Source organism: Rana temporaria, chromosome 3, assembly GCF_905171775.1.
Source record: "Rana temporaria chromosome 3, aRanTem1.1, whole genome shotgun sequence".
Taxonomy (NCBI): Eukaryota; Metazoa; Chordata; class Amphibia; order Anura; family Ranidae; genus Rana; species Rana temporaria.
The window spans coordinates 199,387,673-199,401,446 of record NC_053491.1 but is presented as its reverse complement, the minus strand read 5'-3'; the positions used below and the strand labels follow the sequence as shown (position 1 = coordinate 199,401,446).

Genomic DNA, 13,774 nt, shown 5'->3' with positions numbered 1-13,774 from the left:
GCCCCGCAAAGCTGCGGAGGGCCCCCCAAATTGCTAGAGGCCCCGCCTGGTGAGAAGTCATTTTTGTCCCCTCACTCCGCTTCTCAACTCGCTGGCTGCATGGGAAAAGGGATAAGAAGTCAGCACCCCCCCGCTTCTCAATTTAATGTAAGATGTCATTTCCGACAGCATAACTCAATCAGCGGTTGTGTTGCCAACCATCCACAAAGGGGAGAAAAATGCCCGTGAAGAATCGACTTGTTGCCATTGGGAGCCAGCTAAATGGTGCACTGCTGAGCTCGACCTCGGATCAGGCAGCAGAGTAGGTCTGGGTGCGTGCCTGTGCAGTGACATCATGGCACACATCAAGCATGGCTTTTATTCACATGCCCCACTGCCAGATCTGGGGCCAACCACGGCAGTTCACTATTCCGCTGGCTCCGTGACTGCACCTGCGCAGTTCAGAGCCTGAAACAAGTAGTTTTTTTTTATTTATTTTTTTTAAAGCTTTTCCTTGCCAGCTGCCTACCACAACCCAAGCACTAATGTAAAAATGTGTGTGTAGGGTTGCCACTCTGGGGGCTCTGCGTAGGGTGGCACATGTAGGGCTCTGCGGACCTGAGATGTATAGGGAGAATGTTGAGGACTTTGATGTAAGGGAGGACGCTGATGTGAGTGTGGGGCTCATCCTGACTGCTGTACTCTACAGTATATGTTTTGTTTATTACTACTCCTGACCCTGTACTCTATACATTATATTGTACAACAGACCTAACCAAGGTGTTCATTGTCTCAAGAGTTGCTGGGTTTAAGTTAAGTTCTAGCCTCAGAAAGACAAATATCCATTTTTTTTTTTTTGTGCATAAAAACCTCTAAAAGAGAAACATTTTATTAAAAAAAAAAATATCTTTTGACTGAGATTTATTTGTGTCTGCGAGATTATCGGTTGCGACGTAATTTGAATTTTATGGGTACAAGGACTGTGGTATGTTTGCATTGTATACAGCAGATGCAGATTCTGTTCAATCTTCCTTTAAGACTCTCCCATCTGGCCATGCCCATTGTTGGCCATTGTGCGCTATGCATTGCCGCAGTTCATCTCCCTGGTAGGGGGTCCCAGTGCATTATCTTGCCCAGGGGCCCATGATACTGTTAAGGTGGCACTGCCCATGAGAGGCTCCTGGTGCCTTTACTGGGTCACCAGCTTTAGGTCTCCTGCCACTCTGCATGTTGCTGAGCTTGGAGCCCACATTAATGTTGCGTCAAAAAGGTGGCGGGCTTCTGTAAGCCTGGGGCCCCCATTAACTCCTATTGCCCAGGGGCCCCCATGAGTTGTCAGTCCGCCCCCTGCATTACATAATAGCACTTACATTTCAATAGTCCAAATCATTAATACACAGATACTCAACACAAAAAGTCTGAACACATTGAATACATATTCAACCAGGTTGAAATCTGTATTTAATAAATAATCTGTACAGAAGTTTGGAACAAACTAATTTACAAATGTATAAAAGATCAAAAAAAGACATGAATATCCAAAAATATGAAATGCTATATAAAAATGCTATGGCAGTATGTAGTGTCCATATAACTAGCAGGTCTCCAAGTGTTACAATACTGTTCCTTCTTGAAAAGCTTCAATCCACCTTGGAGAAAAGAAACCGGAAAAAAAGGCTGTCATTTCAACTAGTCATGAAGCTAGTGCATATAACAGTACAAACAACTATAGTAAATGTGGTAGTTGCAGGGCTTTTTCATGAGCCTGTTTAAGACACAGTACCCCAGAGGAAATGTCGGGCCTATCACTGCACCATCTCACCAACATTATCTGAATTCATATCACAGTTTAAACGTTCATACATCGGTCAAATGAACGGGTGCATTTGTATTTACCAACATCAAGTTAGAATATGTTAGACTTACAAAAAATGATACAAGTTGCTTTTTGATGATTTCCTTTAAAATACCCAGACCAGTCACAATAGCATAGCAGCGATGGCCAGTTTATTTGGGCACACCCATTGTTTATTTTGCCCTGTTTGTGCAACCCCCAAAAGCTCACGTTCTATCTGCTGGTGCCCGCTTTCCCCATTACCCTGCTGTATATGTAGCCAACACATCAACATTCAAAGTAACGTTGAGATTGCATTAAGGCCTCATGTACGACAGCAAGCTGATAAACTGACATTTAGAAGAAAGATGGAAATTTTTTTCATGGCCCCTTTATCACAGTCTTCCTTGCAGTCATGCCCCCCCCCTCATCACAGCCCTCATTGGGCGAGTCATACCCCCCCATCACAATTCTTGCCTGCCCGTTATGCTCCCCCCATCACAGTCCTCCTGCATTAACACCCCCCCCATCACAGTTCTGCCCCACAGTCATGGCCTCCATTACAGTCTCTCCTGCATTATTGCCGCCCCCCATCACAGTCCCTCCCCCCTGTAGTCATGGCCCCCCATCACAGTCCTCCCTCCCTGTAGTCATGGCCCCCCCATCACAGTACTCTGTGCAGTCATACCCCCATCACAGTCCTGTCTGCAGTCCTCCCTGTCCTCCCCCCCCCCCCCCCCCCCCTCCCATCCCCAATCCTCCCTGCATTAATGCCCCCCCCCCCCATCACAGTCATGCTCCCTAAAGTCATGTCCTCCCTCCCTGCAGTCATGGCCCCCATCACAGTCCTCTGTGCAGTTGTGCCCCCCATCACAGTCATGCCAGCCCATTGCAGTCTTCAATGCAGTCATGCCCCCCATCAGTCTTCAATGCAGTCATGGCCCCCCCCCCCAATCAGTCTTCAATGCAGTCATGCCCCCCCCCATCACAGTCTTCAATGCAGTCATGCCCCCCCCATCAGTCTTCAATGCAGTCATGCCCCCCCTCTCATTACAGTCCTGCCTGCAGTCTTGTCCCTCTCATTACAGTCCTGCCTGCAGTCTTGTCCCTCTCATTACAGTCCTGCCCTGCAGTCTTGTCCCTCTCATTACAGTCCTGCCTGCAGTCTTGTCCCTCTCATTACAGTCCTGCCTGCAGTCTTGTCCCTCTCATTACAGTCCTGCCTGCAGTCTTGTCCCTCTCATTACAGTCCTGCCTGCAGTCTTGTCCCTCTCATTACAGTCCTGCCTGCAGTCTTGTCCCTCTCATTACAGTCCTGCCTGCAGTGTTTGTCCCTCTCATTACAGTCCTGCCTGCAGTCTTGTCCCCTCTCATTACAGTCCCTGCCTGCAGTCTTGTCCCTCTCATTACAGTCCTGCCTGCAGTCTTGTCCCTCTCATTACAGTCCTGCCTGCAGTCTTGTCCCTCTCATTACAGTCCTGCCTGCAGTCTTGTCCCTCTCATTACAGTCCTGCCTGCAGTCTTGTCCCTCTCATTACAGTCCTGCCTGCAGTCTTGTCCCTCTCATTACAGTCCTGCCTGCAGTCTTGTCCCTCTCATTACAGTCCTGCCTGCAGTCTTGTCCCTCTCATTACAGTCCTGCTGCAGTCTTGTCCCTCTCATTACAGTCCTGCCTGCAGTCTTGTCCCTCTCATTACAGTCCTGCCTGCAGTCTTGTCCCTCTCATTACAGTCCTGCCTGCAGTCTTGTCCCTCTCATTACAGTCCTGCCTGCAGTCTTGTCCCTCTCATTACAGTCCTGCCTGCAGTCTTGTCCCTCTCATTACAGTCCTGCCTGCAGTCTTGTCCCTCTCCAATCACAGTTCTCCCTGCATTAATGTCCCCTATCACAGTTCTCCCTGGATAAATGTGCCCCCATCACAGTCCTCCCTGCAGTCATGGCCCCCCTAATCACAGTCCTCCCTGCACAGTGCCCATTTTAATCTGTCTCACCTTTGGCAGGGCAGAGGCATTTAGCAGCCTGTGTATATTCTCTCATGTCAACCTATTAGCAAGGCAGGGGCGGGGAAGGCAGATGGGCGGCTGCAGATCAGGACAGAGAGTGGGAACTGACAAACTTATATTAACAAGCGGGCGATCACCCGATTATTATGAAAAGTCTCCAGCTCTCTCTCATGAACTGCAACCCGCCCCCCCCCCCCCCCCCCCACCCCCCCCCCCCATCCCCTGCCTTGCTAATAGGCAGCCAGTCAGGAGACTGAGAGAATACACACACAGGCTGCTAAATGGACCACAGTTCATGAGAGCACTCCCCTCCTGCTGTGATCGTGGCCCGCTCAACAACAGGCCATGGACCGGTACCAGTCCGCGGCCTGGGTTGCCCTAAAGGCTAGGTGCACTTTAATACAAAGAGCACTTTCCCACCTATCCTAGCCTAACTGACCCATACGTGAAACTTACCTTTCTGTTGTGTTCGCATCATCAGCTCTGAAGATGTAAAATAAAGTGTTTTTGTGCAGCAGATGAATGGCTTTCAGCTCGGTGCTCTCATCCTGTACGACTTTGACTGTGAATCCCAGTAGAGGCTGACTTTCCAAGGCTGCAATATCCTGAAAGGATATACCAAAGCACAAGTTAAATGCTAGTTTTATAAAGTTTGTACACACACAATTGTGTAAAGTCTTTTACAGTAATAATTTGTAGGGTTTTTTTTTTACAATGTGGAGGTGTGCCGTCTTCAGGTCCAAAACTGATTGGATTGATTTTGACTTCAGGGGTAAACACCTGAACACCTTACGTTTTTAATTTTTTTAGAAATGTGTTTTTATAAATATTTATTATAAATGTAATTGGATTTATACACATGATTATAGGGTAGGAATAACACAAGCTCAATGCATACAAATCTATATGTAGTATCCACATTATAGTAAACTATAAGAATTCTGTTGCACCAGCACTATATTCGCCAGCACCAATATTCCTCTACATATGAGTTTATAAAGTGAATACGTTTACCCCATAAAAAAAAATCTTATCCAAAACCTCCAAGAAAGTTTAAAAAAATGACAAGTGTCAGAATATATTTTTGATAAATCTACTTTTACTTATGAACACCAGTATAATCATTCTGTATTAACCATTTCTGTGGCAAAATTACAAATATTGACAGTTTTCTAATTTAGCCCATATACAAAATGCAAACTAGGTACAGATTGTTTTTGAAATGTTTTATTTAATTCATCTAAAATTCCAACCACCTCTTCATCATACTGAAACCAGTGTACTGGAACTGGGATGTTTGCTATCATGTGGTCAGATCTTGTAGGCCAACCATAGACGGAAATAGCTGTAATTTCGACCCATCTATATATAGGAAGGCTGGTTTTACTGTAGTAGATCAATGAACTTCAGTACAACAAGCCTGTTTTTTTTTTTTTTTGTTTACTGACAGTGGTTATAGCCACCAGCAGTAATCATAGTATTCTGACGGCTGAGAAACCTCCCACTGTCAGAATACAACAGCGCAGCAGGAGGGATGCCCCCATCAACAATGACTGTGTTGATCAGTATGTGTTGAGTATTTTACTTTCCTTCAACAAAATATTACTGCATAATGTATGGCCTGCCTTAGACTCAGGGGTGCACTAACAAAGCTAATGTCAGAATTGCTTTTTACATGTTGGAAAACCTGTTTGTGTCTTGGCCAATTCTCTTCTCAAAGTGAAGGGGAAAGGAAGTTTCAGCTGGATATGTTTTAGGCATCTTGCACACTGCAGCTTAACCACTTAAGACTTTTTGCGATTCGGCACTGCGTCGCTTTAACTGACAATTGCGCGGTCGTGCGACGTGGCTCCCAAAACAAAATTGGCATCCTTTTTTTTCCCCCACAAATAAGAGCTTTCTTTTGGTGGTATTTGATCACCTCTGCGGTTTTTATTTTTTGCGCTATAAACAAAAATAGAGCGACAATTTTGAAAAAAATGCAATATTTTTTACTTTTTGCTATAATAAATATCCCCCAAAAAGATATAAAACTTTTTTTTTTTTTCCTCAGTTTAGGCCGACATGTATTCTTCTACCTATTTTTGGTAAAAAAAAATTGCAATAAGCGTTTATCGATTGCGCAAAATTTATAGAGTTTACAAAATAGGGGATAGTTTTATTGCATTTTTTTTTTTTTTTTTTTTTTTTTTTCTTATAAAGGCGGCGATCAGCGGTTTTTTTTTTTTTGTGTCTGTGACATTATGGCGGACACATCGGACAATTTTGACACATTTTAGGGACCCTTGTCCTTTTCACAGCAAAACGTGCTATAAAAATGCACTGTTAACTCTGAAAATGACAATTGCAGTTTAGGAGTTAACCCCTACAGCGCCCCCCCTAGTGGTTAAGTGTGACCTCGTGTGTGTTTCTAACTGGGGGGGGGCTGGACGTGTGACATCAGTGATCGTCTTTCCCTATATCAGGGAACAGGCAATCACTGACACCATGAAGAACGGGGAAGGTGTGTTTACACACACCTCTCCCCGTTATTCAGCGCCGGTGACCGATCGTGGGACACCGGCGGCGATTGGGTCTGTGGGCGCGGTCATGGAGCTTCGGACCGGGTCGCGACCCCACGGCTGGGCTTAAAGAGACACGTAGAGGTACGTGATTGTGCCCAGCTGTGCCATTCTGCCGACGTATATCGGCGTGAATGGGTCCTTAAGTGGTTAAGAAAGCTGTAACATTATGGGCCTATGCACACAGGTGCGTAAACAAGCGCTGTGCATTCTTGAGTAAGAAACAAAAATCGGCTTTTTTGGTCAGTAATTTACACCAGGGCTTGACAAATCCCGGGCGCCAGGTCGCCATGGCGACTAGAAATAGGGTCCTGGCGACTTGAATTGGAAGGGGGGCAAAAAAAAAAAAAAAATTTTTTTTTTTTTTTTTTTTGAGCTGGGGCCATCTGGTGGTGAGCCGTTGGTATTACAAGTTAAGCATTACAAGTTAAACAGCAATTCTAATGTTGTTTTTCACTATTTTCACTGCCATCTTCTTCCCTCTTAATTAGAACCCCCAAACATTATATATATTTTTTATCCTAACACCCTAGAGAATAAAATGGCGATCGTTGCAATACTTTCTGCCACACCGTATTTGCGCAGCGGTCTTACAAGCGCACTTTTTTTGTGAAAAAATTACACTTTTTTTAATTTAAAAAATAAGACAACAGTAAAGTTATCCCCATTTTTTTTTTATATTATGAAAGATAATGTTACGCCGAGTAAATTCATACCCAACATGTCACGCTTCAAAATTGCGTCCGCTCGTGGAATGCCGACAAACTTTTACCCTTTAAAATCTTCATAGGCGACGGTTAAAAAAAATCTACAGGTTGCATGTTTTGAGTTACAGAGGAGGTCTAGGGCTAGAATTATTGCTCTCGCTCTACCAATCGCGGCGATACCTCACATGTGTGGTTTGAACACCGTTTACATATGCGTATGCGTTCGCTTCTGCGCGCAAGCTCGTCGGGACGGGGTGCGTTTTCTGGCTCCTAACTTTTTTACCTGGCTCCTAGATTCCAAGCAAATTTGTCAACCCTGATTTACACCTCATGTGCGCAAAATGTGCAGAGCGAGAAAAGTTTTTTTTTTTTTGCACTTGCACGAGAAAATGCTCAGACGCATATACACAAAAATGTGAGCAAATACATACAAAAAATAAGACGTCTGAAAAAGTAGATGCTCAAACAGAAGCATCAGTGCACAAGATGAGTCTCAGTCAGCACTACCCAAAGGTGGTGGGTCTGGCTGCCTGTGGCATCTCCTAGTAGCACAAAATGAAAAGCTCCCGTTTGGTTTACAGCTGCTTATATATGTATATGCACTACAGAATAATTTCTTACCTCACTAGCAGCATATGTATATAAAACTTTGTTCTTTATCACAAACCACATCTGCTTCCAGGGCTTTTTGCTACCCTTTGATCTTTGTAAGTAACCACTCATTGATGAGTCTTCTGTACTGGCACATACCTGAAAGCAAACAAAATGATAACAGTCCCTACATTAGACTTTATGAATTTCATTAAGATGAAGCCTATAGGGAGCAGGTTCTTGGGGGCAGATTCTCGTAGATCTGCGGCGGCGTAACGTATCATTTACGCTACGCCGCCGCAAGTTCTACGGGCAAGTGCTTGATTCACAAAGCACTTGCCTGTAAAGTTGCGGCGTAGCGTAAATCCCCCGGCGCAAGCACGCCTAATTCAAATTAGGCGGGTAGGGGGCGTATAGCATTTAAATTAGGCGCGTTCCCGCGCCAAACCTAATGCGCATGCGCCGTCCCTAAAATTTCCCGACGTGCATTGCGCTAAATGACGTCGCAAGGACGTCATTGGTTTCGACGTGAACGTAAATGGCGTCCAGCCCTATTCACAGACGACTTACGCAAACAACATAAATTTTTAGATTTCGACACGTGAACGACGGCCATACTTAACATTGGTTGCCCCTCATATAGCAGGGGCAACTTTACGCGTCGCAAATCTAACGTAAACATCGTAACTTCACTGTGTCGACCGCGCGTACGTTCGGGAATTCTCGTATTTTGCTAATTTGCATACCCGACGGGGAAACTAACGGAAGCGACACCTAGCGGTGGAAAAAAAAATTGCATTTAAGATCCGACAGCGTAAGAGCCTTATGCCTGTCGGATCTAATGGTTATCTATGCGTAACTGATTCTAAGAATCGGTTGCATAGATACGACGGCCCAGATTAGGACTTACAACGGCACACATTGCGTTGTGCCGTCGTAAGCCCTTTGAGAATCTGGGCCTTAGAGTCTGTCTGAGACAGGAAAGAAGAACCAAATTCAAACATGCCTATTATTTCAGTTACTAGAGAATAGTAAGTGGGATAGTTCATATACATTTGCCAATCCATAAATGATAACAACGACTAAAATCATTGACAGTCCTGCTAACATCCAAACTTACTTTAAGAGCTGCTGGGATTTTCTTGTGTTTCCTTCCAGATGGAATGCTATGTAGCACCGAAGAAAGGGCACTGGACGGGGACTTATGGTTTGCAGGAGAACTTGATTTGGCTGTGCTTGGACTATCTGTTTGGAAAAAGGTAATCGTATGGAAAGAGATATTAACTAAAAGGCAGTACACAGGAGACACAGAATTGTATTCAGAACATTAAAATCTGTAGTGGATGCAATGCCTCGTACACGTGATCGGTTTTCACGTGGTCAAAAGTCTGCCGGGGAAAATCGAGATCCGGCTCGGGTTGCTTTTCCCCTGTACACACGGCCAGTTTTCCCGACAGAAAACTGCCATGACAGCTTTGGTCAGGCAAACCGGCCGCTTGTATGCTGCACTGCAGTGTTTTTCCATAGGAAAACTGCTGAGCAAAAAAATTGCGGCGGGAAAAAAGAGAACAAGTTCTAATTTTTTGGTTGAACTGTGGGGCTCCCTGAGAAGACGGAGGGAGGGACCCCCACTGAATTTGTTGAACAATGGCTTTTGCAGGTGTTTGGGAAGGAAGTGTTTACCCCGCTGTACTCAGTGGAGAGGGCGCACAGGGTGTCACCCAGGCCCTTACCACCAGGGAGTCCACCGCACACCATGATAGCCAGGCTGCTCAACTATAACTACAAAGATTGTGCTCCGGCAGGCGATGGAGCGGCAAAATATTTATTTAATGGGGCCCGTGTCTCTTTTTACCCTGATTACTCAGCAGAGATACAGAAACGCAGAGCCAGATTCACTGATGTCGAGAAGAGGCTGCAACGGCTCCGGGCCACATATGCCATGCTTTTCCCGGCAAAACTCCGGATTACAGCAGGTGGCCAATCTCACTTTTTCAAGTTTGCGGCTGATGCGTCCTCGTGGTTGGACGCCAATAAGCATGTCGTCCAACAGGGGGATTGATCGGATGCCCCAGAGTTTCCGGAATTTATACAGGTCCGTTTCATCACATTTGGCTGGGAAGCCACAACCTACTGACACTCTACCAGCGTTAAGAGCGAGTGAATTTATCTAACTCAGCAGTTCAGAGACCTTTTTGGTTCAAAGTGCCCCCTTGGAAGTGTTACCCCAAAAAAGGGCCTTGGGGGTTATGGGTCCTGTTGTTCTGAATGACCCGAAAAACTTTTTTGCTACCTATGTTTTTTTCAGTTTATTATCCATTTGTCTTTGCAATCCCCACCTTTGCCTTGCAGAGTGGGGGGCTCTCCCTCGCAGCACAGGGGATTCTACCACCCCATCCAAGGGAACCGGGGGGTTTTGTTTACCTGTTTTATCTATTCTCTTTTTTTTTTTCTTTTTTTTTATTATTTTTGTATGTTTTAACTTTTTGTTCTGTTATTTGCTTCTTTTTTCTCTCAATAATGTTTGTTTTTCACTTAAATTGCTAAGATGCAGTACAGAACCATTTCTGATATAGTCTACATCTTTGGATGGGTATGAGTTATCCTGCTTCGTACACTTTTGTATGAGTAAAGAATTGTGTTAGGATGACACTGGTATTATGTATTCTTTTTGCTGTACAAAGTAATGGAATAATTGTTAATCTGTACGATTTTTTTGCAATAAAGCCTTTTCTGATTTAAAAAAAGTATGTGGCTTGATAACCTTTTATAGTCATGAACTATTATACTAAACAAAGGAGTCTCAACCAGACAGACATTTTCTAGTTTATGGAGATGCCTCTTAGGTATTTACATTCAGTATGAATAAAAATAATAATTTCATTGTAAGCTTTCGCTCTACTCAGAAGCAAATGCAACTTAGAATGTGCATATTTGCTTAAAGCGGTTGTAAACCCGCGATTTTTTTTTTTTCACCTGAAAGGCAAAAGCCATAATGAGCAAGTATGCACCGCATATTCGCTCATTATGAAATACTTACCTCGGAACGAGGTGAGAGGAACTTACCTGGTCCACACCGAGCGAGATGTCATCTTGACTCGGCGTGTCTTCCGGGTATCGCCGATCCAGCGCTGTGATTGGCTGGAGCGGCGATGACGTCACTCCCGCGCATGCGTACGGGAGACTTCAATTCGGCAAGGTCCGGCGGCTGCCGGTCCTTTAGCCGAGGATCCCCGCTGCGCATTCGCCGCTGCAATCAGCGGCGCATTGCGGGGGGAATATCTCCTAAACTGTACAGGTTTAGGAGATATTCTTTATACCTACAGGTAAGCCTTATTATAGGCTTACCTGTATGTAAAAGTCATAAAGTGGGGTTTACAACCACTTTAAGTCCCTGTACCTGAGTAAATCTAGAAACATCTCCACCTAACTAAAGTGATTGCAAATGCTAGATATTTGTTTTTTTAAATAACAAATATGTTATAATTACCTGCTCTGTGAAATGGCTTTGCCCCAGTCCTCTTCTTGGGTCCCCGCTAGCGCCTCTGGTTTCTTGCTCCCTGCCAAGTGCCCTCATAGCAAGTCACTTACTATGGGGGCATGCTGGCTCCCAAAAACTGCTCGTGGGGGCCATACAACACAGAGTAAGGCTTGCTCTACCCCCTCCTCATTGGCTGTGATTGACAGCAGCAGGAAGCAATGGCTCCCGCTGCTGTATCTGAGCCACTGAAAAGAGAGAGAGCCAGGAGAGCCTCTGCTCTCCGCTGGAATGAGTTTGGGCTCAGGTAAGTATTAGGGGAGTGGGGGGCTCAGGTAAGTATAAGAGGAGGGGGCTCGGGTAGAGTATTACGGAGACTCTGTGGAGGCTGCATGCAGAAGTTTTTTTTTTTTAACTGAATTAAATGCATTACGATAAAAAAATTCTGCCTTTTACAAACAATTTTAGGCGATTAATAACATCAAAAAAAAGGTTTTGCAAAACCATGGTAAGACAATTAAATACCTTGTTTCTGCAGTTCCTGAAAACACAGGTCACATACTCTGGCTAAATGATACTTGAGATACTCCAAGCTGTACTTGTTAGTTGAACATGCTTGACATACAATCTGAAAACAAGATAAGAACAGAAATACTCAGTGAATCTATCAAATTTCAAACATTCCTTTTGGTGCATAATTTGGGTGATTTAGTACTGAATTTGCATAATCCTTTGCCTTACAAACACAACAGATGGCAAACTAAACCAAAATTCATTTATGCATTTTTAAAATAGTATAACTTTAGTAGTGCCTCTATCAGTATTCTCCATCTTTGAAAAGGTGATTGTAGTACGTTTTTACCAAACTTTGGCACACTTCCTTAATTAATTTCACAAATATTGGTATTGTTCGTTGTAACTCTTCATATTGGAATGCAAATACCTGCAATATTCTGCATTATAGCGCAGGCAAGTTTTTTTTTTTTTTTTTTTTTCCTTTACTTCCTCTATTTCTTAGCAGTATATCCAATTTGTAAGCAACAGTTAAATACTGGATTTTAACAAACCTTGCCACATGCTCTGCAGTGATGTCTCCTGTAGGTCAGTGTAAATTCACTAGTACAAATCATACACATGGTAGCTCTGCCATCAGGAATCCAAATGGGTGCTTTTGTGCCAAGTGTATTATCTCCTTCCTCTTCGGGGTCAGTCTGAAAGACATATTACTTGATATTAATACTGGTGTTTGTCATATTTTGTAGGCATTTATTGAAATACAAAGTATATTTATATGGCCCCCCATTACTAAGTTTTAGGGGTCCATTTATAAAAGATTTGTTGGACAAATGTCATAAGCATTCATGCTGTCTGCACAATTTTTTACATATTTTCTGTAATACATTTATGATCGCCAGCTCCATCTAATGGTCAAAATTCAGTTTTTATGAAATACCTTAATGAGAAAACATATAGCATTTTGGCCACTAGATTGAGCTAACAATCACAGGAATTAAAGTGATATTAAATGTTATATTTTTAGTTACAATAAAAAAAGATTATTTTTACCTGTCCTGTGCAATGGTATTGCACAGGGCAGTCCCTTACCCAGTTTCCTCGAGTCCCCCACCACTGCTGTTCGCTCCTTCTTCTTACAAGTGCCCCCCTCAGCAAGCCGTGGGCAAGCATGCTCCCAAGCCAGGCTGTGTGCATCCCTAAACACGCACGACGTGGCTCAGCCACATCCCCCCGCGCCCGCCTTACAGGATTTGACTAACAGCAGCAGGAGGCTATGGCTCCCCTTGCTCACAGAGACCAAAAAGAGGGAGCAGCGGCACTGTGGATGGGTAACCAGGTAAGTGTTCAGGGAGGGAAGGGTGCACAATAAGTACTGGTATGTTTTTATTTACTTTAATGCAAGCCATTAAAGGTGCAAGGTTAAAAAAAAAAGCAGTAGTTTTGACTTTAGAGACACTTTAATATAAAATGTGGGCACCCTACACAAATGATTTTGAGATTTCTCCAACTGGTAGTGTTTAGAGGCAATGAAGTCACTCTAAATATGCACTTAAGGGCTCCTGCCCATTTTATTTATCAACAAAAGCACATTTACACAGGGGTTTCCCTTCCAGGGGTTCTTAGCACCTTACAGAACATAAGTTCAGCTTCCCGGCTATTGAATTGTCCAAGTTGGGCTGTATAGGCTCTCAGCCCACTCAAGCACTGTCTCACAGAGCTAAACAGTAACCCGCTCACTTTCTCTCAGACGTTGGTCTGGCCAGGGTGGCTGCCTGTCTTTGAGGTCAGACAGGCTGGGACATACACTCTTCTAGTGTGCCTGTACAAACACTGCTCCCTGCCCTCTTACTGCATATGACTGTCTCCCCGCCTGGTGAGACTCAGTGCCTTTTGTGGGTCTATATATAGACTTGACAATCAGTCCTCCGACTGCTCAGGGACTCTTGCATACTGCAAAATCCGTCTCTTTACAAAGTGACAGAGCTCACACACACACACAGTATGTATACCCACAGACCTACACTATTGCATGTACAATGATGTGGGCTAGACATATCAGATCATATTTTCCCACAAGTTGTGGGAATTTCCCCATTATCACTAAC

At 44.1% G+C, this 13,774-nt stretch overlaps 1 protein-coding gene across 1 annotated transcript in view; it reads right to left on the bottom strand.

Annotated features, from left to right (window-relative positions):
* Positions 1 to 1,411: 1,411 nt before the first annotated feature.
* FGD6 (FYVE, RhoGEF and PH domain containing 6) overlaps positions 1,412 to 13,774 on the bottom strand; it is a 158,854-nt gene continuing 146,491 nt past the window's right edge. Inside the window, exons 16-21 of the mRNA XM_040344117.1 lie at positions 12,221 to 12,364; positions 11,679 to 11,781; positions 8,796 to 8,920; positions 7,706 to 7,834; positions 4,273 to 4,421; positions 1,412 to 1,628 (exon numbers count right to left, since the gene is read on the bottom strand). Coding sequence (XP_040200051.1) covers positions 1,592 to 1,628; positions 4,273 to 4,421; positions 7,706 to 7,834; positions 8,796 to 8,920; positions 11,679 to 11,781; positions 12,221 to 12,364 — 687 coding nt within the window. The 3' untranslated portion in view covers positions 1,412 to 1,591. The remainder of the gene's footprint in view (positions 1,629 to 4,272; positions 4,422 to 7,705; positions 7,835 to 8,795; positions 8,921 to 11,678; positions 11,782 to 12,220; positions 12,365 to 13,774) is intronic.